This window comes from Brassica rapa, chromosome A04, assembly GCF_000309985.2.
Source record: "Brassica rapa cultivar Chiifu-401-42 chromosome A04, CAAS_Brap_v3.01, whole genome shotgun sequence".
In the NCBI taxonomy this organism is placed as follows: domain Eukaryota; kingdom Viridiplantae; phylum Streptophyta; class Magnoliopsida; order Brassicales; family Brassicaceae; genus Brassica; species Brassica rapa.
This window is the reverse complement of record NC_024798.2, coordinates 16,739,445-16,763,626: the sequence shown is the minus strand read 5'-3', so window position 1 is coordinate 16,763,626 and position 24,182 is coordinate 16,739,445. Positions and strand designations below refer to the sequence as shown.

Below are 24,182 nucleotides of genomic sequence, written 5' to 3'. Positions count from 1 at the left end.
TATGCTTTCAAAATGTTTCCGCTTCCTAATTTTTTTAAAAAAATATCTCGCTTTTGCGCTTTTATATGATTATACTTCCATGTATCCTTTTTCGATTCCATGTAACATAGGTCATGTCCTTTTTGATTCTTGTTTGAAAATTTAAATTAGCCATTTCAGGAATATGATAAAGAAAACAACTTTGGTAATCTATTATATCAAAATACCATTACTCAACAGAAAACCATTTGATTGTATAACCGATTTTTTTAATAATTCATGTTATAGCTAATTTAGATTTTTGGCTAGGGCACACTATATATATTATATATGATTTTATCACATTATGCAAAAATCTAAGTGACCAACTTCATCTTCTCCAAATGCATCAATGTGTTCAGTAAATTATTAACATATGTTCATAGCTTACAATCAAATAATCTTTAGTAAATGATAGGACAACTAAATCAACGTAATTATATCAAGCGACCATAATTTAAATATTCTCATATTTTCATTGACTGCAAAAACAACACTACGAAAACACAATATGTCAAATAATCTGGGAAGACGTTTGTGAATGTCAAACTTTACATGAACTTCATATACATTACAAACCAGAAACTGGCATACGAGTTATATAGTAATATTTCTCTGACTGAAAAACAAAAGTATTCGTACTGAAAAACACAAGTAATCTTGATTTTTTATATGTTTTCGTATAATGGGTTATATATGTGAATGAATTTACAGTCTATTTTGCTAGAGTAGATATAGAGTACATGTCGAAATATGTATTTAATATCAAAATTATTAATGATTGAAAATGTAATGTGACCAACTTTAGTAGATAGTCCATTTTATAAAAAAAATCACACATGAATAAAAAGTCATGGATTCTCTTTTTAATAGAATAGATAGATAGATATAAGATTATCGGAACAAACATGTAATACATTTAACCGGAGAAGAACCTGGTTCGAACTAAACCGGCTCTATGGACGACCCGGGTCAAACAAAATAAGTGGTTTTAAACAACCCTAGGGATTTAAATACTCTATATTTTCTCCAGCTCTATTTGCCCCTCGCCAACTTTCTTCTTCTCCTTCCTTCCTACTTCTCCGCCATTCTTATCGCTCTAATAAAACCCTTTCACGCTCTACTCAATTCAATTGAGCTCTCTCTAGGTCTCTTGTACGGAAAACTCCAATCGAGTCCACCACTGCCTCTGATCGTGTGTTTGTCTAAGTGGTGTCTCGATTTCCAAACTCCTCGGAAGATGGATCTGCCTAGCCTCGCTTTGATCCTCCGAGCCGCCGCGCTCAGCCCCAATCCCGATGAACGCAAAGCTTCCGAGCAGCAGCTCAATCAGGTCTCCTTAGTTTCTTACTTGAAATTTGAATTCTGTGTTAACAGCTCTTCTCGAGTTTGATTGAAAAGCTATATTGGATTAAGTTATGTAGTTCATGATGATTGTGTTTATCGTTACTCTCTTCTATTGCAGTTGCAGCACACGCCGCAGCATTTGGTGAGGTTATTGCAGATAGTCGTGGATGGAAACTGTGACATGGCGGTGCGTCAGATTGCTAGTATTCAGTTCAAGAACTTCATTGCTAAGAACTGGTCACCTGTTGATTCTGGTAGATATAAATAATTGTAATTTTTCTTCACCCGTCTTGATTACGGTAAGCTCTTAGGTCAATTCGTGTATCTGAATGTGCAGGAGAGCAGTCGAGGATATTGCAAAGCGACAAAGAGTTGGTGAGGGACAACATCCTCGTCTATGTCACCCAAGTTCCAACCTTACTCAGGTAAAGTTGCCAAATATAGCTTTTTATTTCTGGTTTCTTTCTGGTAATTTGTTTGTCTGCCTGAGGTTTGACTTCAAGTGGCTTTGTGAAAAGATGCGATATGTGTGGCTAATTACGTGTATCATCATCTTATCTGATAGATAGTCATCACTTTTTGTCTGGCTTGGAACTGTTAGCAGGCTCATATATGTATCTTTGTGTCTTTTGTAATATCCTTGACTGGTAGATATTATGAATCAGTGGATGGTGGATGATTATTTCAGAAGTTAGATTTTTTTCTCTATGCCAATAATTCTGTTTTTTTTTCTCCTAATTTCCTGATCCAGATCACAACTTGGAGAATGTCTCAAGACAATTATTTATGCTGACTACCCAGAACAATGGCCACGTCTACTGGATTGGGTGAAGTACAACTTGCAGAATCAACAGATTTATGGAGCTTTGTTTGTGTTGCGGATACTCTCTAGAAAATATGAGTAAGTTAACACTTTCCATTCCTATCCCATTCCCGTTCCCGTTTGTATTAATTTAAAGACTTATTGAAATTTTAGTTATGGTTGTCTGCCGTGGTAGTAGTTCAGATTTGGCTGTTTCAGTGTATCTCTTCGGCTAAAAAGCTTTAGTCGTAATTACTACCGAGTCGAAAAAATTAAGGGAAGATACAAATGTATTGGACAAGGAGTGTTAAGGTGGATTTTAATTTGTATTATTAGAATACAACGATGTTCATGGCTCTTTCAAACAGTGTTCGTAATGTCTTATGAAGTTTAGATGAGTTCCATTTTGGAAACGAAGGGTTTGCATTCCATTTAAAGGAGCAGAAAATCTAGATAATGATCTCATTGTTTACGCCTAAGTAGCCCCATCTCTTTGATTCTGTCTCATACTTTTGTTTTCTAGGTTCAAGTCAGACGAGGAGAGAACACCAGTTTCCCGCATTGTGGAGGAGACATTTCCTGTACTTCTGACTATTTTTAATGGGCTTATTCAGATAGAAAATCCCTCACTGGAGATAGCAGAATTTATGAAGCTGATATGCAAAATATTTTGGTCATCCATATATGTAAGTCGCTAGTCAGATCAGTTACTTTACTTGTGCTTCTTTCTGTGAAAAAAAATCATTTAGTTTTTTTCGTAAACTTAATATGCACATCCCTAAGATACAATTCAAACCAGTTTAAGTGTTGCGTGTGGTATTTATATATCGGAATGAAAGATATTGGCCAACGACTCCTAGTTAGGTGGTTCCAACTCCATTTGTGATCCATGTCTCTGATTTCTTGTAGTGGAGATTATCACTTGCATTGCATGGTATCTTGTCATATTGGAAATTGGAAAATTTGCTAGTTACACTCTTTCTATTGGTTTAGCAAACCGCAATAAATAATAAAAGATGGCATCGTAGGCTTCCGGAAGCAGTCCCTGTTTTTGTGTTCTTTTCATAGTGATTTATGGAAATCATGATCTTCATTGTGTTACTTTCCAAAGATTCACCACATGATTCTTTTGAACTATTTTTTTCTGTGGCAGCTGGAGCTCCCAAAGCAATTAGCTGATCCAAACGTATTCAATGCATGGATGCTTCTGTTTTTAACTGTTTCCGAACGTCCTGTTCCAGTTGAAGGCCAACCTATGGACCCGGAACTTAGAAAATCTTGGGGCTGGTGGAAGGTCAAGAAGTGGACAGTGCACATCTTAAACAGGCTCTACAGTCGGTATGTCTCTGAAGTTAATATGTTAAACAAAAGTACTCTTGGAAGGTGCGTTTAATTTTTTGTGAACATTGTTTGTGATAGATTTGGAGACCCAAAACTTCAGACTCTAGAAAACAAACCTTTCGCCCAGATGTTTCAAAAGACTTATGCAGGCAGAATTTTGGAAGGGCACCTAAATTTTCTGAATACTATTCGTCTTGGAGGCTATATTCCTGACAGAGTTACCAATCTTCTCCTTCAGTACTTAAGTAACAGGTTGGTCTTACGGTTCCTTGTGTGCTTTAGTTTCATTGGCATTAGAATGATCACTTGGCTGACTCAAATACTTATTTCCATGGTATTGTAAATTTGTTTTTTGGTCAACCATTTAACGTTTTAGATTTTAATTTGAAAACTGTAGATTTATGTTTTTTGATTAGTCTTACACTATTCAACATTTTTGTCACCTAACAATATTCTACCTTTTAACATGTATTAAGATGTATTTTTGTCATATTCCCTACAGCATAAAAATAAATGAAAAAACTACTACTATATTTTGACAAATGTGCCCTTTCTCGTTGAAGCGAGTTCTTAATCCTTTGACACTAATTCATTCTACCTGCAGCATTTCGAAGAATAGCATGTACAGCCTACTGCTGCCTCGGCTGGATGTTCTGCTTTTTGAGATTGTTTTCCCTCTAATGTGCTTTAATGACTCTGATCAAAAACTTTGGGAGGAAGACCCACATGAATATGTGAGGAAAGGTTACAGTAAGTATTCAAAATAGTGAATTTCTTGAAGTCTTAAAACATATCGTCTAATGATATCTGTTGTGATGCATTACAGATATCATCGAAGACTTGTACAGTCCGCGAACAGCGTCTATGGACTTCGTAAATGAATTGGTTCAAAAACGTGGGAAAGAGAACCTCCCAAAGTTTGTTCAGTTTGTTGTAGGGATCTTCAGGAGGTATTCCATTTGAGATGTTCTGCTTGAATCTTCTTCCTTCAGTCGTGTCTTGTTGTGAATCTTTTTTCACACTGTTTGTAGTTATGACGAAGCTCCTGCCGAACATAAACCCTACCGTCAAAAAGATGGTGCTATGCTTGCTGTTGGAGCTCTTTGTGATAAACTGAAAAAAACGGAGCCCTATAAATCTGAACTAGAGCATATGTTGGTGCAACATATTTTTCCTGAATTCAGTAGTCCAGCTGGACATCTTAGAGCAAAGGTATTCATTGTTTTTGGCTTTTCTGTTGTACTTCTCAATTTATTTGAGAACTATGTATGATTGCTTAAAAAATTGAAGGAAAAAGGATAAATTGTTGCAATATAATTGGCGACTGCTGCAAAGTTGTCGATATTTTTAGGATGGACTTCCTGTTTTATATTCAGGATTAGATAGTATATTCTTTGGGAGCCTCTTGGTCTGTTTAACGATTAAGGTTTTGGATGTAGGCCGCATGGGTAGCCGGACAATATGCCCATATCAACTTCTCAGACCAGAACAACTTTCGTAAAGCATTGCACAGTGTTGTTTCGGGAATGCGCGATCCTGATCTCCCTGTCCGTATTGATTCAGTTTTTGCATTACGTTCATTTGTTGAGGCGTGCAAGGGTATGTGACTTTCTCCTACGCATTCTTATGGATGAATCTGTTTGCACTTGTTTGCCGTGTGCGTTGTCTTCTTGATTGTGTCTGGGTTTATATATATATATGTGTGTGTTTAATAAAACTGTCTGGTCAAACTTGCAGATTTGAATGAGATACGTCCAATCCTCCCTCAGTTACTTGATGGTAGGTAACCCTTGTTTCTAAAAACTAGATAGTCAGTACCGTTGGTAGAAACTAATGGTTTCACTTGATGGTGATGTTGCTCCTATCAGAATTTTTCAAACTCATGAATGAGGTAGAGAATGAAGACCTTGTTTTTACGTTGGAGACCATTGTCGATAAGTTCGGTGAGGAGATGGCTCCTTTTGCTTTTGGATTATGCCAAAATCTGGTAAGAAAATGAGCTCTCTCATGTGTCTAGTTTTATTGAATATTTGAACTTTGAGATATATGTATTTCTGACTCTTCTTTTTTCTCAGGCGGCTGCATTTTGGAGGTGCTTAAACACGTCAGAAGCCGGTGATGATTCGGATGACATGGGAGCTTTAGCTGCTGTTGGTTGTTTGCGTGCCATAAGTACAATCCTTGAATCTGTTAGCAGTCTTCCTCAGCTGTTTGTCGAGATAGAACCAACTATACTTCCAATAATGCAGAAAATGTTGACCACTGATGGCCACGGTATATTAATCTATAAAATTACTTCTTCTTTTTTCACCTAGATCTGGTCCTTAGTTTGTGGTCTTCGAATATAAGCAAGTTACATTGCATCCAGATGTTATACTTTTGGATTGATTTGTTAGCCATTTTGATTGATTCCATTAGTATGCATTTTTAGAAAGGACATTTACGTGTCCGTTTTTCTTGTGAACCTTTTGTTGTGTAGTAGCATCAGATCTTAAGTTCACTCATTTTCTTTTTCCAACTGTTTTAATGCTGATATTAATGAATTCTCATCCTATTTGCTTTGGTAGATGTATTTGAAGAAGTTCTGGAGATTGCATCATACATGACCTTTTATTCACCTACCATATCCTTGGACATATGGAGTCTCTGGCCATTATTGGTGGAAGCATTGGTCGATTGGGCAATTGATTTCTTTCCAAGTATGACTTCTCTTATATCTGTTTTTGTTCCGTTTACTGTTACTGCAGAACCTGGAAGGCAATCTCTTTAAATTATATTCACTAATTTATTCTTTGAAAATTTAGATATTTTGGTTCCTATGGACAACTTTATATCAAGGGGAACTGCTCATTTCCTCACTTGCAAGGAGCCCGACTACCAGCAAAGTCTATTTAATGTTCTTTCAACTGTAAGTATATTTATGATAGATATAGTGCAATTATATGGTCTGCTTTTGATTCTTCTAAACTAAAAGTTGTGGAATTTTGTACATTCCGCATTACATATGACAATTCTTGCTGCTGTAGTGTAGAGATGCTGTACATATATATAATCATCTCTCAAGTTCTGCCAGTCAAGCAAAACACTCATCAGTCTACAGAACAATACAGTTCGAGCTTCATAGCTAATTTGTATCTTGCGTTTGTTTCTACAGCTTATGACCGACAGAAACATAGAAGACAGTGATGTTGAATCTGCTCCAAAGCTTATTGAAGTTGTTTTCCAGAATTGCAAAGGACAGGTGGATCAGTGGGTCGAACCTTATCTCCGACTCACAGTTGATCGGTTACAACGAGCGGAGACGTCCTACTTAAAGTCGCTTCTTATACAAGTGGTAAGAACTGTGTGGAGAATTTATATGATTTAATTATAGGTAACGTTGCAAGGGGTTGAACTCTCGTTTCTAGGAGCCACCATTATGACTACTATATCTATTTTTTTTTGCTTTATGTTCACAGGTAGCAAACATGCTTTACTACAATCCAGGTTTAACACTTGGTGTATTGCATAACACGGGTCTTGGTTCAACAGTGTTTGATCTCTGGTTCCAGATGTTGCAACAAAAGAAGAAGAGTGGCCTACCAGCAAATTTCAAAAGGTAAATACTAAAATCTATATTATGATGGCTTATCATGTTCATGGGAGCTTATAAGTGTGATGGTGGGACTTTCTATTTTATTCACTTAATCACTTTGATTAGCTGATGAAGAGGTTACTCTTTTTTATACAAGGGAACACGATAAAAAGGTTTGCTGCTTGGGTTTGACTTCATTACTTGCACTCCCGGGTGGTCAGTTCCCCGACGAAGCTCTGCAGCGTGTTTTCAGGGCAACACTTGATCTTCTTGTTGCATATAAGAATCAGATAGCTGGTATGTTGTGATATTGACCCGTTTTCTCTCCACTTGACGTGGTAACGTTTACAATTATTCCCTTCCCCATATTTTTCGCAGAAGCAAAGGAGGCAGAAGTAGATTATGAGAATGAGATGAATGGACTCGATAGTGATGACGAGGATGATGATGGGTCTGATGGGGAGATGGGGATGGATGATACCGAGGATGGAGATGAAGCAGAAAGCATGAGACTGAAGAAGTTAGCTGCACAGGTATGTCAAGTGCTTATATCAAATTCCCTCTGCTAAAGATGTCTAGAATTGACTCTTTGCCAATTCGCTTGTTCATTTCATAGGCAAAGTCCTACGGATATGATGATGAAGATGAAGATGACGATGATTCTGATGATGGTAGCGATGATGACGATGAGTTTCAGTCACCCATCGATGAAGTGGACGCCTTTGTATTCTTTGTCGACGCAATTAGAGGTACATCTATTCTGTGACCAATCTCGAGCACATAATACTATAGGTGTACATCTTGCTTAATTGCATCCTCTGTCCATTAAACAGTTATGCAGGCATCAGATGCGCAGAGGTTTCAGAACCTTAACCAGTCACTGGACTTCACTTATCAGGCGATTGCAAACGGAATCGCACAGCATGCAGAGGTGAGAAGAGTGGAGATCGAGAAGGAGAAGCAAAAGAAGGCAGCAGAAGCCGCTGGCACTCCTGTTCCTGCTATATGATTCTCAAGCTTGGATGATCAGAAGTCATAGTGTCTGAGAAGGCACAAATATTCATTTTGGTGAGATTCATTACCGTCTGCTTCCACGTTATACAAACAAAGAAGCATATTTTTTGTGGATTTTAGAAACATCATTATCTCCAGAGCCTTGTGAAACCGTGTGGTTGCGGTCAGAAGGTTTGAGTGTTTTTTGGTGAGGTTGATTGACGATGATGATGGGGGTCTCTTATGGTCTGAAGAGAAGGTGTAAACTCTTTTTGCATGGTTCTGTGTGTTGTGTCTTTGTCACTTCTTCTGGATTGGTTGCATTCATAAAGGAGGTTTATTTTTGGGGGTATGGTAGGGGATTTTGTGTACTCTTTTATCTACATTATGTCTTTGTCTCTTTGGGACGTGTTAGTTTTGTTTGGAAAGTTATATTGAAATTTGTGATCTCACACAGAGATCAGCAAAGGTTACACTTCAGTTTGTACACGACCATTCTTTCATAAAGTGAAAACTACTATCATTCAAAAAGTTCTTTTAATGTATTTCGTTAACGTTGCTTAGTAGTTAGTTATCAATTAAATAAAATCTATAATTATATTAAACCTCTAGGAATGCTTAGCTTTAAACCAATTTTTTTCGATGTGTAAGTGGGTTCTATGAATGCTTAGCTTTGAATGAACTGTCTGCCTTAAGTCATCAATAGCCAGCCAATATGCTTGTTTTGAGACCCATGAGGCATCTACAAAACAACACATTGTATTTTACCTTAATCTGGTAGTGGCTTCCACGTATGTTTTTGGAGCTTTTTTTCCATCATGTCCACTCTGCTTTGACTTATATGGAATGACACTACTTGAGACTTATTTATTGAATTCTCATATGCTTGTTTGGATTAACATGTTTATTGTAATCTTTGGACTGGAACTCAGTTGTCCAGTTGAAGTAATTTAAAACTCAGACAAGTAAACAAAATTTCACTATATAATTCACTTAGCGTCCTTGAAATGAAGGAGCAGCACCAAACAAACATTTGGTTTTGTGAGTTTTATCCTTAAAACATTAGCTCTTGTCTCTGTTCAACATGAACATTGTTCTTTCCGTTGCTCAAACAGAGCACCAAACCCTCTCAAATGTCCCAACGGAGGATGGTCTACCAGGCAAGAATTTCTACAATTATAACAATACATTGCAAGAACTCGAGCTCTGCTCCATTTGATGCAATCTTGGCACTGTTCCTTGTACTTTAAGAAAATGGGATTTGCTTAGCTCTTACTCTTGTTTCTTGAGTGCCGGGTCAGTACTTGGGACTCCTGATGTCAATTTCTTCACATTATCTTTGGCCTCTGCGACGAACGAAGCGTCTGGCTTGTGTTTATCTGTAGGTTCTTTCAGGGCCAGGCAGATGTAGAACACAATCACTACATTGACTGATACCACAGCAAGAAATCCACTCAGTAGTGTTAGAGAATGCGGAGAAAATGTTGTTGAACCTGACAAAGATTTACAAAGAAGTGTTAGAGGTGGTAAAACAGATGACCAAACGGTTTCTGTAACATTATGCCAAAAATACAATAGCCGACTAAATGGCCATCACACATAATCAACTTTTATTACATGACTAAAATGCTTGTGCTACAAGAATCAAGGTTACAACCATAGCATAGCCTCTTGCAGCAATTTTCCTGAAACCTAAGTTGATAAAGTAAGTTTACAGTTTCAGTTTCCAAGAGATTTTACAATCATAATCCGTATTCTGCCATCAGATCCCAACAAGCCCAGCAATTCTCATGAATCAAGATCCACTAAAAAGAGCTTTTGCGCACACTAATGGTACTTCTCTAAGGAAAACCAAAGAAGACTACCTTGCACATGTTCCCCCTAAAAGAAACAACTTAAACATCCTTCCTAACTTCTTCAGATAGTGGTTCTCTGGGTTTAACTCAATTTCAAACCCTGCAAGTGTAAACCCTCTTACAAGGAGACACAACAGTCACTCCTAATTAACAAGACTATGATCAGAAATTACATAGATCTACAGATCATAGTTGTAAGACAGACTTGATAGTAAAATGTGAAGCTAGATGGATTAGCAATTAGCTAATAATTCCCTATGGAAAAAAAAATTATATAATTCCCTATCAAATAAGTGAACAGGTAGGTAGTGTACATGAATCCTTAACTCACCATTCTCAAAACCAACAACCAGAGTTATTTGCCTAACCTGATAATTTCTTACAAGACTTCTCTCAAGAGCTCCAAGCTCTAAACACCTTCTTTTTTTTATATCTATAGAAACTACACGGCAGAATCATGGATGCAATTACAAAACACTACAGGCTTCCTGAACATGTGGTCTTATTAGGAGAACAAACTGGTCCTAACAACCACAGGCAAAAGCAGCAACACATCAACAAAACAAAAAAGTCAACCATGATGCATTACTACTAGGCCCTTCTTCCTCCTTACCAGGAAGCAAATCATTGTTGAATCCGTATAATATGGCAACAGGAAGAATCCACATGAACATTGATGCCACTAGGAACTTCTGCATAACCCCACCCATGGTGTACCACCACCAACAATCTACCATCAAATCATCAAAACCCATATATCAAAAAAGTGATCTTTTAATACAAAAAAAGTAACCTACGAAAGAGAAGCTTACGTTGAATCTCACGAGGTAACTCTGTCTTGGACGACTCTCTCAAGATTCCAGAGTGAAATGGAAATTTTGCAAAGTCTTGATTTTTTATTTGTTTGTGTGTTCTACAGAACCAAACCGGAATAAACCGGTACGCCCAACCAAATACTTATATGAGGTTCGGTTCAGGAAAACTGGGAGCCGTTTCTAACTACATGGTATAGACTTCACGCTGTCTCACTCTTGTCTGAGAGTTTCTCCAAATGGACTGAGTCTCTCAGGACAACGTGTTCTTGTTTGACTCTGGTGTCATCTGGTAATAAAGAAATAAAATGATTTTCTTGTTCATCAAGGAAGTCAACGAACTAAGTAATATAAGAAACAATATCAAGTCTCCATTTGCGTTCCTTAATCATTGACTTTTATCTACTCGTTTTTAGATTGATTTCAGCAAACTAGTGGCAGCCAATAAGGATGGAGAAGAGGGAAGATCTTAGGTCAATGCTTCAGTATCTGCCTCTTGTTGTTCAGTCTTCATCTCTGGTTTGGCCACCTTCCCTTGAACAAGAGCTTCAAACAATGTCTACAGGGCCGAGTGAGTCAATGCTAAACTCTGGAGAGGCTCTTGCCTTGCGTATCACGAGTATGCGGAGGTCCCTCTCCTTGAATGTTTCTGATCTCGCACCTTATGCCTTACAAGGGTATGCTCTTTTCTTTGACGAGGTAACCATTGTTCTACTTTCTTGGTTTCTTTTGTGTTCTTGATTCGTTGTGTCTCCTAAGGTAATACTAAATGTGAACAAATGTTTTGTTGTGATGTAGAAAATATCGAGAGAAGAGTCAGCTAAGTTTTTTGGTGAGGTGGTTCCTGCATTGTGTGGATTACTTATCCAGCTACCTTCATTGTTAGAAATGCACTATCAGAAAGCAGACTATGTTCTTGATGGAGTTACTTCCGGGCTTCGTTTATTAGGCCCACAAGCAGCTGGGATTGTGTTTCTTAGCCAGGTATATACTCACTGAGTTTTAAAAAATATGTGCTATGTTGTTCATTATATGAGTAGTAAGATATATGCATGTGCTATATTGCATTTCTCACCATCCCTCAGTCAGTATTATTTTTGGTCTTATGTAGGAGTTGATTGCAGCTCTTCTTGCATGTTCCTTCTTTTGTTTGTTCCCTGAAGTTGACAGACGCTTAAAACATCTTCAAGGAATCAACTTTGATGAACTGTTTTCGTATGTTGGATCCATTCTAAGCCTTACATGTAATTAACATGTATATTTCCCAAAGTTACAAACCCTTATTGTGTTTTCTTTTCAGGTTTCTGTATACACGTCAGTGCATGAAACAAGAGAGCAAAATAAGGTGCATTGTCCATTACTTTGAAAGGATATGTCAATGTATGCCCAAAGGCTTTGTTTCATTTGAAAGGAAAGTTCTTCCTCTAGAATACAATCCGAACTATGTCTCTTATCCGGAGGCTGATTACTGGGCCAAATCCACCACCCCGCTTTGTTCCGTTCAGGTAAAGTTATGTTACCTTAGATGGATGGATTTCTAACGTAAAACCATTTGGTGATAAGTAGATTATACATCTTTCTTATATATTACCTAAGATTCCTTCCAATTCCGATATGGATGTCCTAATACATAGCAACACATGTTAAGTGCTCTTTACTTCCAACTCCATTCTCTTGACTCATGTCTTTACTGGAGAGTAGGTTCACTCCACTGGAGTTATAGAAGACCAACCCGGTGAAACTCTTGAGGTAGAGTTTGCTGACGAATATTTTGGAGGTCTTACTCTTCGTCATGGATGTTTACAGGTCTGAAAATGTTACTACCTTCTTTCATGTTATTCTGAATATGATGATATAATGTACTGAAGACACCTTTCTATATAGGAAGAAATAAGATTCATGATGAATCCAGAACTCATAGCTGGAATGTTATTCTTGCCTCGTATGGATAAAAATGAAGCAATTGAGATTGTTGGTGCTGAAAGATTTACACTATACACAGGGTAATTAACTACCAATTAATTAGATATAATAATTTTATTGTTATAAGTTCAATAAAACATGGTTCAGGTTTGGATCTTCCTTCCAATTTGCCGGTGATTACTTAGACAACAAGGAGTTAGATAGTTACATGAGGCGTAAAACGAGAGTTGTAGCTATAGATGCCATGCCACGTCCAGGAAGGAGACAGTACAAACCTGATGGACTCCTTCGGGAGGTTAACAAGGCTTTTACCGGATACTTGCATCAATGTAAACATCAAGCGGGTACTCTTCCATCATCAGCTTCAGGGAGCCAAGTTGTCGAATGCTCGGAGAGATTGTGTATTGATCATGAAGAGAAGACGATTGGTGTAGCTACAGGGAACTGGGGTTGTGGTGTGTTTGGAGGTGATCCAGAAGTGAAGATCATGCTTCAATGGCTTGCCATTTCACAGGTACGCTTCTCTGGTTGCTCTTGCAAAAACAGTTATCATTCTATAACACTCTCAATCTACTTTATCCACAGTCTGGAAGAGCCTTCATGTCATACTACACATTTGGTCTCCAAGCCTTGCAAAATGTCAGTCAGGTGGTGGAAAGGATTGGTTTGCAAGAAATGAATGTGGGAGAGCTGTGGAGTAAGCTAGTGGAATATTCTACAGAGAGGTTTAGTAGAAGAACAAAGCTTGGCTTCTTCTCTTGGCTCATAACCTCACTATCTTCCACCAATTGAGTAAAAACTTACAATTAAGTCAGTTTAACTGTCACTCATCAAGTGTTTGTTTCTTTGCTGCATTGAATTTACGTAGGATTATCTTTCCTTGTGTAATTAATTTGGTTTATCCTGATCTTTGTCTGGTTAAAGCATGTACTAATGATTACTGAAATACAAATTGCCAAAAGTAAACATTGTTTTTCATCCGATTAAGGAAGCTATAACACTCCAAGAGTAGTAAGTAGTGTACAAAAAAATCAAAAACAATAAAAAACCTTTTGAATGCCTAACTAAGAAATAAACTACTTGCATGACGTGGCCAATAGAGAGCTAGGGTTTAGAATAATACAAAGATTAATTAAGTCACATAGAGCAGAGCTGTTTCCCCTCCTCCAGGAAACTCCAGGATACTAGTGAGGGCTCAGTGAGGGATTCCTGTGAGGTCGTCTCTTGTACAGCCTCGAGATCAGAATCCATCTCAGTGCACTCTTCAGGTGGTGTTCTGTTTAGATCCAAACTACCCTCGAGTAGGTTGAGGTTGCCAGAAGAATCATTTGTTATGATTTGAACACAAACTCGAGGAGTTCTCCTTTCCCTTACAAATTGATAAAGTCTCCTGTTTGCCTCTTCACACGCAAACGGATCCTCCTCAGAGATTTCAAAGGGCACCATGGATGAAGATGAAGCTGGAACCAGAGCTAGAGCCATACCTTCATCTTGAGTGGGAAGATCGAAAGCAAAGTAGAGAGTGCCATCACGGGAGTGGAAGGACCAGAGGGTAATAGTCTGGTTCGTCTTTAGCTTGTTATCGCGGACGACCTGGTTCCAACCAGTACACAAGGCGTAGTTGAAATTAGAACTCATCTCCCATATCCTCAGGTTAAGCTCCCATCCCTTGTTATTACCGTTACGACGCAACAAGATGACATCAACTCCTTTCATTTTCTCATCAACGTTAACTCCTTTTTTAACATCTCCCTTGTGTTTGTGATGCTCCTCTAGGATCTTCCACTCTGCCTCGGTCAAAAAGTGCATATCAGCCATTTGGTTAAATGGCATCAAGAGACGTCCTTGGTTTGGTGCGAGGTCAGTCTTCGTCATCGCCTTTTCAAATATCATCCTCGCATCCCCCTCACGACCTTTGAATCTCTTCATTAGGTCATCCACCCATCCCGGGGTCACCACCGGTTCTCTTCTGACCGGTTCCTTTCTAACCAGCGCCTTTCTTTTAACCCGTCTCTTTCTTTCCTTAACCGGAGGTTTGATTTCTCTAATAGGTTCTGCTCTGATGGGTACGTCGTTAGACTCCACCACACGACGCCTCTTTGACTCTTCCAAACTCGAAGAAGCAATGTGTTGTTGATTCTTGGACTCATCATCAAACTCGAAGAAAGTGTTGGTGGCAGCATTAGTAATAGTGTCAATCATGAGCATGTTTCTCTCTTGCTCGTCTTGTCCTCGTTTCGCTCTTGTTTCTTCGTCACCGCAAGCGAGAAGCAACGCCGCAAAAAGATCAAAGCATCTCTTCTCTCCCTCGTCCGAAGAACACTCGTAGCGTCTGTTAGCATCATCATCATTGGTCGCCATCTTTCTCCTCGATAAGCAGAGTTTCTTTTTTTATTTTTTCTTGGCGATGAATCAAAATCTCTCTGGAGAAATATAATAAACAACAAATAAGGAGAAGATGTTAATGAGAAAGGAGCTAGGATGAGAAAGGGACTCAGTTTATATAGCTATTTCATTGACCTATTCCTACACGGACCACCTAAAATGCAAATTTCCTTTTTCTTTGTGAATCCGTAGTTATCTTCGCATTGTTAAGCGGTAATAATAATATAAGTTTGAACATAACCAAAAGTGAATCGAATCTCACAAGATTATCTCTAGTTTAAGTAAATCTAGGAGATTCTCTTTATTCAGCTTAAGTCCACGCGCGCACACCACATTTTCAATTTGTGTACTTATCTCACCGCTCTATTATATGCCTATATCCCAATCAACAAGATTGGAGTGTTTCTCTAATTGCTTTCATTAAGAATAAAACTTGGGCTACAAGTTTTCTCTAGGGCAGACGAAAAGAACAAAAAAAATGTATAATATCGTAAAAAGACACCCGTAACAAAAGGTCTTAGGGATGATTAGGAAATTAGCCTATTTATGATTTTAAATTTGAAATACATCTTATTTTCTTTTTCAAAACTACCATTTTAAATATAGTAAGATAATTATATCCCCATTCAAATGAGATATTATATTTTAAAAGAAATCAAACTTAAATTCGAAAATATAATTATATAATTATTTACTTACTGTTCTAAAATAGACAATTAATAACATTTTAAAATATCAAAATTTTACTTTGTAAACCTTATAAAACAGAGATTATGTAAATTTTTAATAAAAATCAATTGTATGCAATATTTATATTTATAGTTTAAAGCTGTATTAATGTACTATTATGCAGACAACTATTAATTAAGAGGAAAATTTTGACTACGCGACCCACACCTGAGAAGAGTAAAGCCAAACAATGTTAGCCTATACCGAAACTAAACACGAAACTCATAGCATACTTTCTTAGAAATTACACATATTCCAAATATTTCCAAACTCATAGTATGAAATATGAATGTCAAGATAATAAAAATAATAAATAAATGGTGCAAGCTTGTTCTCCAATGATACTGAACAAAAAGTTTGGAAATAGATTAGAAGCTGCATGCAAAATATTACGAAAAAGGCACTATATATGTTATCCCGAGAGAATCTAAGAAAAATTACAATCATACTTTATTTTTTATCCCACAATGAAGTTTAAAGTTAAATTTATTCCAATTCCAATTTATTTTTACTCTATAATGAAGTAAAAAGCAGGTCTATTCCATAAATAAAGTAATATTTTTGTTTGTTTATTATTACTCTATACACGACATTAGGGTCATCTATTCAAAAAATCTCATAAGCTAATGTGCTTAAATATCAAATGTGTTCTAAGAGATACTATTCATTTTCATTAAAATAATTATTTTAAAAGAGTGAATTTGTTGTATAACAGTGACAACCAATCAGACAAGATAATTTGAGTGAAACTTTGACCTGATTCTCCTTACAGCGTGTGTGGTGTGCCTGAATTTATAGCCGAAATATATTGGTTCGGGTCGGACTCGATTCTTATTTTTTAGATACTAAAAATTTGAACATATTCTGATATTTAAGCAATTTTTGTTTAGATTCGGTGTCACTTTTTTAAATCGGATTTGGTTTCGTTATTTAGACAGATTTTTTTTGTTCAAGGTCCGATTGGTAATGACTGTAGCTTTAAAATTTTTGCTGTAGAAAAAAATCTGTAAACTTTTTACTGTGACTTTAGATTTTATTGCTGTAGAATTTCATGGAAAGCACTAAAAAATTGCTTTGGATATTTGGCTCTGCAGAGGATAGCTGTAGGTTATTCCAAGAGCTGTAGTTTCAAAAAAAAATTAAAACTTGATTGTTTTAAATTTGATGCTGTAAAAATAAATAAGACTGTGGACAGCAACTAAGGTAATTACCAATTACCCAATTGTTAGTTGTATAAACTTATAATTTTTATATAATTATGTATATTTGCTCTATTTTCTTTAGAAAAGTCAAACTAGAGAAAAAAACATTTTTGGGGATTAAACAAAAATTCGGGAATTTCTTCCTTTTGCTTTCTCCATCATCAACATCAGGTCAAGGAAAGCCTCTCTCTCTCTTTATATATTTATTCTTGTAACAGCGTCGGGAGATCGTAGAACAGAGAGGCGACTTCTTCTTCTTCTTCTTCTCCAAGGTTTGTTTGAAATTTTCTTCTCTGAATCTTTTCGTCAATTTAATTCTTCTATCCTCTACCTGCAGAATTGGATTTTGCTATTTGGATTCTCAATTTTCAATTTCTTTTTCGATTAATATTTAGATTTACGTTTATAGGATCTAATTTGATTCAGAAGAATGAAACCCTACATGTGATTTGTCTGTTCTCGATTGATTCACAATTTTGTTGGTTTAAAGTTTAGATTTTTTTTCTGATGGTTAAAAGAAATTAAAGACAAAGCTAACATTTTTCGCTTTGCATCATTCATCTTGTACCATTTGAATCATGTTTTAGTTCACTCTGTTCCATGTGTCCTCTGTGTGTTCTTTACCTCTTGCTATTCATTACCATTTCACTTGCTGAGTGTTTGTTAGCATTTTATTTAGGTTTAAGCATGTTCTTGTTCCCTATGAGATGTTGGCTTTAGTGTGAAACCAGTCTTTAGCAGAGACAAGAATTGATCTTCTTTTTTTTTTCTGTCTCCCTCCCAACGCTGCAGATATCAGAAGCTATATTTTGAGCCATGAGCACAGCGACCAGGCCTTCCTCTTCGACAGCGACAACAACCTCCGTCATCTTAGAGAACCCTGTTTCTCAGTCCCAACCGACAGAGAGATTAGTGCTTCGGTTGAACAGGATAAAGAAGAAAGTCTCGTGGAAAGACGGGACTGTTGATAACGAGTTCATGCAGAAGAAGAGTTCCAAGAAGTGCTGCATCTTTCACAAACAGAAGCCTTTTGATGAGGATGACAGCGAAGAAGACGAAGATGATAACCACCACCATCATCATGAACACTGCGAATCTGGTGAGGCCTCTTCGTCTAACGATTCTAAAGCAGTTGACTAATCAGTTGTGGTTATTCACATCATGGAAGAACACTGAGGTTTTTGGTTTTTCATGATCTTATCTTCTCCTACAGTAACACTGGTTGGGCTTCATTAGTATATTTAACATGTAATTTTGCACGTTGCTAATGATATTATTATTCATTACAATGTTGATATCAACATCTTCAAAGCTGTATTGACAGTTATGTGAGCATCTTTTCAGAAGATCAACGACTAATATATCTCTTGATTACTACTTTACCAAGGTTTTGTTTCTTAATGTATTTATGGAAGTTAAAATTCAAAATGAAATTCAATAAAGTTTCAAGTTAGCAAGGAAAAATTAGTATGGAAAATAATTAAACTGGTTTTAATTTATAAACATTTTACTGTATTTATAAAGAGTCCCAACTCCAAAGCAAACAAGCAAATCATAAACACACTGAGAACTCAAACATGCACACTAAGTAAAAAATTATACCTAAAACCCCAAACAAACAAAAACAAGTATCAACAACACTGTACAAGCACACAGCAAGTTCTGTTTTCCTCCTCCAAACGCAAAGCCTTGAAACCAACGTTGCTGCTAGTGCTTGCCATTGGCCTTTGGCTGAAAGATTTGCACCAGAGACCACAAAATGTCCATCCTCTGCATTACCTTGTTGTTTTGGCTCTGCCATTTTCATATTACCATTTCCATATTAGTCAATATAGCATATCATAGTAACCCAATGTTCAAGGGGATATAATTTGACTCCTACCTCAACTACAAAGCATATCCATGTTTTCTCCCCCTGAGCCTCTGTGACACCTCTTAGTATGATGAGGTCCAAGCTCCTGATCACATTTGCTATCTCAAGAAAATGGCCACATTCTTCACATAACATCTGCAAAAACCCCCAAAAACATTTTAAATCAAAGATTAACTTGGGACTGAACTTCAAACAAAGACTAACCTAAAGGAAGGAAAGAAAGGATACATACCTCGATAAGCACCATCCCCTGCTTGTTCAGATTCTCAACGATAATCGAGCACACTTGAAGATGGCCTCCAACCTCCACTGCACAGCTTGAACCTTGTGTGCCAGTTTCCTTTTGTTGCATCTGAGATTACAATATTTGCTACATCAATCAGGCAAACATAATAGCCTAATATGTCGATTTATCAAAGATGGAGGCTGGAAACATAAATTTCTAGGATAGAACCGAGATTATATTAGTAGACGTTTTACCTTTGTAGTAGCACTTTTACTCAGCTTGTCAGCATGCTTAGTAACATTCTGCAAAAAGAGCATGTGCTTGATTGTGCGTTCTAGCAAAGAATCAATACTGCACTGTAAAACATGATAAAAAATGATTAGCAAACAGCCAAAAACACTGGCAACTACAATTGAAGCTAGGAAGAGAAAAGTCACCTTAGATCCATTAGGCACAAGTTCTCTAAGTTCCTTGATCCTATCCTGAATGAGTTGCCTGTCTCTTGGTCGAGGCCGAGAGCTTTCTCCAGGCTTAGCCCTCTTTTTGATCTTCTTGGGCATCATCTCCAGGGATGTCTGAAACTGATCACTAGACGAGCTGGGACACGTGGATGAGAATCCAATCGAAGAAAATGCTCCGCAGATGTCTGATGGATTCTGTTGAGTATACACCTCTGCTAGTGGCAGCTGGTTATGCATCTTTTGACCTGAAGGTTCTGCCATGCTGGTAAGCAATGACTGTACCGATCTGCTAGATAAGATATCATCCCTGGCATTGCCATCGCTATGACACACATTAGCAACCACAGCATCTAGAAGATTCTCAGGGCCAGGGTCAAATGTAAGCTGGCTATGACTCATATCATCCGTTGGTCTTGTTGTTGAACCATGTTCAGACTTCACTAGCTCCTCATGACCACCCCTGCTCGTTTGCTTGAAACCAGAGCCTAATGCCTCTAGCAGCTCGCTGCCAGCAAATGGATATCCAGATGAGATCAAAGCATCCTTGCATTTCCCCTCCAGCATACGCTCAGTCTCCTCTATGTATCTGTTTCCTTGGTTCTCAGATAGTTGGAACACTTCATTTTGGTAAGAACTTTCTTTACCTGTTCTTGATGAATCATAAAAAGTTGAGTCCAAGCCTGGATATGATTGGCTTGATATCAATCTTTCAGCCTCAGTTGCTAAAGCAGATGAACTTGAATTGTTGAGCACATGAGGTGCATAACTGACTATATTTGTACCTACTTGACTCTCATGTTTGGCATCAACCAAATCAATTGGAAAGCCAAACGTAACACTGCTATAACTCCCACAAGAAGATCCTTGCACAGCTTGGGCTGCCTTCTCCATGAGAAGACATGAAGGTGTATTATAAGGCACGCTAGCCACATTCATAGCTTTGCCAACTTCTCCAGAGCAATTAGGTAAAGCCTCAACATGTAAACATTCAGAAGGTATTTTTGGCTGCAACAAAAAAATAATACAACACATCATGTTCCTACTCAGGACAAACGTGAATCCATATTTGTATGAAGAAGATCTTTACCAGAGACAACGAATTGTTCAAATTACATTGCATTAAACTTGCTGCATGATCTGCCAGTGGATCCTTCAGTGCCAAAAACATATGTCGGATATGATTCACCAATGTCACATCTTCATCAACCTGTTCAACAGAAGCACACAATAAGACCAGATACATTCACATGAGGCTATTATTTTGTTACTGCCAAACACTCTGCATCCAATTATATGATCCTACTTACTTTATGCAAAGAGCCTAGCTGCACAACACCACAGGGACCAACAGCTACTACAAGAATGGTCTGCAACGAAGGAAAAACAGATGTTTTTAAGACGAAAGTGTCCAGTGGCAAACTTTGAGAAAGTCATTGACAATAGAGCAGACAAAAGTAACACTTGGGAAAAATCTAAAATACCTTTACTCCACCAGATATTTGACTCTCCCAAACGTTATGAAACTGTAATAAGAAAAGGATATCTGGTTTAAGACATTAAAAATACACGAAAAAAATCAACTCGATATAAGAAGTTCCTAAACCTCAGATGCTGAGTGGCAGTTGCCATTATATTCGGGGAATACCCATTGGTATCCTCCAGAAACCGCAACTTGTCCTACAATCCTGTTAATATAGACATCATTAGAAAAATTAGTCTTGACATCATTGAGTAAAATGATTCAACAAGAACCATTGTAACTAATAGTAAAGGCTCCTGCTGGCATCAAGTCCTAAGACAAGACAAAATCTTTGCATCATGTAGCTAATGTCAAGGAAACAAAGAATAAAAACACACACAGCAATAATAAATTTATAACTACCTAATGCCAGAGTACGTCATAGACTGTTGAGCTAAAGACGCCTAGTTGAAAAGATGAAGTAAAGGAATTTATTCTTACCCTTCCCCTAGAGAATAGACATGATAAGCCATCTTCGCCACAGCTAAACCAAGGGAGTCATGTGCTCCATGCATGTCCTTTGGTACAACGCTGCAACCCTGAACTTCAGGTGAGTTATTATTGTGCCCATGATTGTCATAGTAAGCATCCTCCAAGGTAAGTACCCTGCCAGTGTTCAACAATCTCTAAAAATCAAAAACCATCCTGGTCAACTAAACCCTCAACTAGATTGTTTAATCGATTGTCTACTTAAACTTCATGTAAAAACTGATTCTAGCAAAAATACCTACAAAGAAGCATTACTTCCACAGGCTACTAGTTACTTTCTCAGCTCTTCCAAAAGATTGGGAAGACTCTTAAACTACAGTTGTATAAGTCTGCATTCCACATAAGGTTCCACAAGTTCTCTCTCACTAGCGAGTTGGAGGTACATATCAATATTAACTATATAGAAGCACTACAATCACAGGCTATTAGTAACTTTATCAAGTCTTCCAAAAAGATTAAGAAGCCACGTAAACTAACACTTGCATAAGGCTGCAATCCATAAACATTACATATGTTCTCTAACACTAGCTAGTTGAAAGTACGTCTTAAAAACATTAACTATACATCTCTTAAACACCCAAATCAACTATCAGATTCCAACCCGTTGACAATTATAATGGTCCACCAAGCACAGACAGTAAACATATATTAGCACAGAAAGTTTAGGCAACTCACATTCGAGACCGATGGTTAAGTTTCCAGAACACAGCATATCTCCACTCCGTATTGGAGCAGAGGCTCCTCAGTATCTCTTGCGAGGTAGAACCCATTCTCTAAGAGAGACAGAGATGATAACTCTCAAGAAATGAAAAAAGAAAAAAAAAACACAAAACTCTTTCCTTTGATTCTTTTATAAGTTCAAGAAAAAAACAACAACAAAAAAACAAAGTCTTGTCTCCACCCACTCCCAAAAAAAGGAACTTTTTTTATCCCACAACGATGAGCTAACAAAGTGACTAACTTCCTCGGTAAGAACCTCTACCAGCTTGTTCCCTGCGCAATCCAGCTCTTGGGTTTATCGGTGGTCCTACTTCATCCTGTGAGATTTGCCTCCTACCCATCCCTTTCCCAAACAAAACAGTTGAACAGGACTACGAACAATCCCAAAAAAAAAGGAAGCTAATTTAAAACAACCCTAGCTCAGAGAATCAGAACTTGAAGTAGCTAGATCCGTTGAATTGAGCTGCCATATGCAATTCAAAGCAAAAAGAAGAAGACTTTATGCCGAAAAAGAATCAGACAGTGATTGTAAGAAGAGAGTTTAGCTTATGTCAGAAGACATTTGGTTCTTGTCAAGAGTTGAGCTCAGCATAATCTCAGAAAAGACACAAAAATTTACAATCTCAGCCGAGAAACTCGCCGGAGAAAGGAAGCAACAGAGAGGAGAGTGAAGGAGAGAGAGAGAGGTAGTGAAAAGACGGTTTCTTTTTTTTAAAGGGTGAAGAAGAAGAAGTGAGGCAAGTAAGAAGCGGGCGAATCACGCACTATGCTCATTTTAGCAACAAGTCTGCGCATTTTAGTGAGGTAGTGGGAGGGTGTGTGAGAGGCTGAGGGTGTGACAGATTTTATGTGGAAAGCTTTCAAGAGGGGATAGGATCTATTATAGTAATGGCCAGCAAAATGATTTTCTATGTGAATTTTTGCTTCCTTCTTTACTTTCTTTATTTACCTTTTATTTCTCCTAAAATTTAACAGTTTACATACTTTTTTTTGTATTAGATTTAAATGTATAATAATATACAATATTCATCAATAAATTAAATTCATTACAAAAACTTTTCTTTTCAAAAAATGTAGTATTCACATTAACTATCATATAAAGTTTAGTGGTTTGTTTTTTGGTAATCTATATTAAAGCATTATTATTTTAAATTTTTTGATAGAAGATTAAAAAATGAAAACTACTGCAACAGTGAAATAGAAGGTGAGGAAAATTAGTGGTTTGGTTTATAAATGATAACTGAAATTATGTTATTTATACAATGAAATTACTATTTTTTAAAAAAAAAATTGAGAGAATCAAAACGTGGAATTTTTGGATTAGTGGATATTCAGCTTTTGTAAAAAAATGATTTCATTTGCCAATATAAAGTTGAAACATATAGGAGCTTTATAACTTGTCCATACATATTCTCACATTATGATTGAACATATCTCTCTTTTATTTCCCTTTTTGTATTGTCAACAAAAACCTAATGTCTTTTTCATACTCACTCATTTTGTCTTGCTTACCATAATAATCTCTGGACAAAGTAAACTAGCCAGTGAATCATCAATATGTTGTCCTATGTTATTTTTGGTTGCGGGTCCATTATATGAACCAAAATTACATTACTAAATACCATATATTTGCGTCAAAAAGCTTTGTAATTACCTTTAAACTGAATGTGAATATTTATTATGTTTGTAAGGTTTATAAAATGTAGACGCGGGTTAAATAACACACAGAACAATTAAAGCTTAGAGTATGATTTTTTATTAGATTAAACTAACTGGTCGAATTTAGTATCAAATAGAAAACAAACTGATTCAGAAAGCAAGCAATTAATATATCTTAATTTGACTATGGTTTTATTTTGTTTGACCTCCAATCACAATGTCAAACCTAACCTAAACTGATAAGATATTAAGA

General features: G+C 37.0%; 6 protein-coding genes across 7 annotated transcripts; 3 read left to right on the top strand and 3 right to left on the bottom strand.

Moving 5' to 3' along the window:
• Window positions 1-1,017: 1,017 nt before the first annotated feature.
• On the top strand, window positions 1,018-8,564 carry LOC103865124 (importin beta-like SAD2). Its single transcript, XM_009142902.3, has 22 exons — window positions 1,018-1,351; window positions 1,484-1,619; window positions 1,703-1,790; window positions 2,117-2,266; window positions 2,691-2,853; window positions 3,321-3,505; window positions 3,587-3,760; window positions 4,113-4,258; window positions 4,335-4,458; window positions 4,540-4,720; window positions 4,948-5,107; window positions 5,246-5,287; window positions 5,377-5,495; window positions 5,584-5,782; window positions 6,076-6,207; window positions 6,313-6,416; window positions 6,663-6,842; window positions 6,967-7,106; window positions 7,240-7,379; window positions 7,461-7,615; window positions 7,699-7,831; window positions 7,916-8,564. Exons 1-22 carry the CDS (start codon window positions 1,259-1,261, stop codon window positions 8,089-8,091), a joined length of 3,120 nt encoding a protein of 1,039 aa, XP_009141150.1. The 5' UTR covers window positions 1,018-1,258; the 3' UTR covers window positions 8,092-8,564.
• A 477-nt stretch (window positions 8,565-9,041) lies between these two features.
• Window positions 9,042-11,169, bottom strand: LOC103865123. 2 transcript variants are annotated; one of them, XM_033289618.1, is made up of 4 exons: window positions 10,744-11,169; window positions 10,545-10,661; window positions 9,941-10,031; window positions 9,375-9,568 (listed from the first exon to the last, which is right to left on the bottom strand). In XM_033289618.1, the coding sequence occupies exons 2-4, from the start codon at window positions 10,639-10,641 to the stop codon at window positions 9,451-9,453; spliced, it is 306 nt and encodes a 101-aa protein (XP_033145509.1). In that variant the 5' UTR covers window positions 10,642-10,661; window positions 10,744-11,169; the 3' UTR covers window positions 9,375-9,450. The 2 variants fall into 2 exon arrangements, with proteins under 2 accessions (XP_009141149.1, XP_033145509.1); XM_009142901.2 differs by lacking the exon at window positions 9,941-10,031 and having other exon boundaries at window positions 9,042-9,568; window positions 10,744-11,131.
• A 24-nt stretch (window positions 11,170-11,193) lies between these two features.
• On the top strand, window positions 11,194-13,508 carry LOC103865122 (probable poly(ADP-ribose) glycohydrolase 2). Its single transcript, XM_009142900.3, has 8 exons — window positions 11,194-11,442; window positions 11,542-11,727; window positions 11,855-11,958; window positions 12,044-12,248; window positions 12,445-12,549; window positions 12,628-12,746; window positions 12,814-13,180; window positions 13,252-13,508. Exons 1-8 carry the CDS (start codon window positions 11,194-11,196, stop codon window positions 13,456-13,458), a joined length of 1,542 nt encoding a protein of 513 aa, XP_009141148.1. The 3' UTR covers window positions 13,459-13,508.
• Window positions 13,509-13,740: 232 nt separating this feature from the next.
• Window positions 13,741-16,788, bottom strand: LOC117133445 (B3 domain-containing protein At2g24670). Its single transcript, XM_033289610.1, has one exon. The coding sequence runs from the start codon at window positions 15,025-15,027 to the stop codon at window positions 13,804-13,806; it is 1,224 nt and encodes a 407-aa protein (XP_033145501.1). The 5' UTR covers window positions 15,028-16,788; the 3' UTR covers window positions 13,741-13,803.
• Window positions 16,789-17,056: 268 nt separating this feature from the next.
• LOC103865121 (protein phosphatase 1 regulatory subunit INH3) lies at window positions 17,057-18,364 on the top strand. Its single transcript, XM_009142899.3, has 2 exons — window positions 17,057-17,254; window positions 17,775-18,364. Exon 2 carries the CDS (start codon window positions 17,799-17,801, stop codon window positions 18,120-18,122), a length of 324 nt encoding a protein of 107 aa, XP_009141147.1. The 5' UTR covers window positions 17,057-17,254; window positions 17,775-17,798; the 3' UTR covers window positions 18,123-18,364.
• Window positions 18,365-18,446: 82 nt separating this feature from the next.
• Window positions 18,447-22,992, bottom strand: LOC103865120 (transcription factor bHLH155). The gene is made up of 11 exons (XM_009142898.3): window positions 22,226-22,992; window positions 21,503-21,667; window positions 21,146-21,227; window positions 21,024-21,065; window positions 20,850-20,909; window positions 20,630-20,749; window positions 19,519-20,547; window positions 19,336-19,437; window positions 19,088-19,207; window positions 18,865-18,990; window positions 18,447-18,776 (listed from the first exon to the last, which is right to left on the bottom strand). The coding sequence occupies exons 1-11, from the start codon at window positions 22,318-22,320 to the stop codon at window positions 18,690-18,692; spliced, it is 2,028 nt and encodes a 675-aa protein (XP_009141146.2). The 5' UTR covers window positions 22,321-22,992; the 3' UTR covers window positions 18,447-18,689.
• Between the last annotated feature and the right edge of the window lie 1,190 nt (window positions 22,993-24,182).

Coding starts and splice junctions, on each gene's coding strand:
- LOC103865124 (XM_009142902.3), top strand. CDS start 1,259: ATGGATCTGCCTAGCCTCGCTTTGATCCTCCGAGCCGCCGCGCTCAGC. Junction 2,267..2,690: donor ATACTCTCTAGAAAATATGA/GTAAGTTAACAC, acceptor TTTGTTTTCTAG/GTTCAAGTCAGACGAGGAGA. Junction 4,259..4,334: donor ATATGTGAGGAAAGGTTACA/GTAAGTATTCAA, acceptor GATGCATTACAG/ATATCATCGAAGACTTGTAC.
- LOC103865123 (XM_009142901.2), bottom strand. CDS start 10,641: ATGGGTGGGGTTATGCAGAAGTTCCTAGTGGCATCAATGTTCATGTGG. Junction 9,569..10,544: donor CAACAATGATTTGCTTCCTG/GTAAGGAGGAAG, acceptor AATCTTTGTCAG/GTTCAACAACATTTTCTCCG.
- LOC103865122 (XM_009142900.3), top strand. CDS start 11,194: ATGGAGAAGAGGGAAGATCTTAGGTCAATGCTTCAGTATCTGCCTCTT. Junction 11,443..11,541: donor ATGCTCTTTTCTTTGACGAG/GTAACCATTGTT, acceptor GTTGTGATGTAG/AAAATATCGAGAGAAGAGTC. Junction 11,728..11,854: donor GGATTGTGTTTCTTAGCCAG/GTATATACTCAC, acceptor GGTCTTATGTAG/GAGTTGATTGCAGCTCTTCT.
- LOC117133445 (XM_033289610.1), bottom strand. CDS start 15,027: ATGGCGACCAATGATGATGATGCTAACAGACGCTACGAGTGTTCTTCG.
- LOC103865121 (XM_009142899.3), top strand. CDS start 17,799: ATGAGCACAGCGACCAGGCCTTCCTCTTCGACAGCGACAACAACCTCC.
- LOC103865120 (XM_009142898.3), bottom strand. CDS start 22,320: ATGGGTTCTACCTCGCAAGAGATACTGAGGAGCCTCTGCTCCAATACG. Junction 21,668..22,225: donor CTTAACCATCGGTCTCGAAT/GTGAGTTGCCTA, acceptor GAACACTGGCAG/GGTACTTACCTTGGAGGATG. Junction 20,750..20,849: donor AGCTAGGCTCTTTGCATAAA/GTAAGTAGGATC, acceptor TCTGTTGAACAG/GTTGATGAAGATGTGACATT.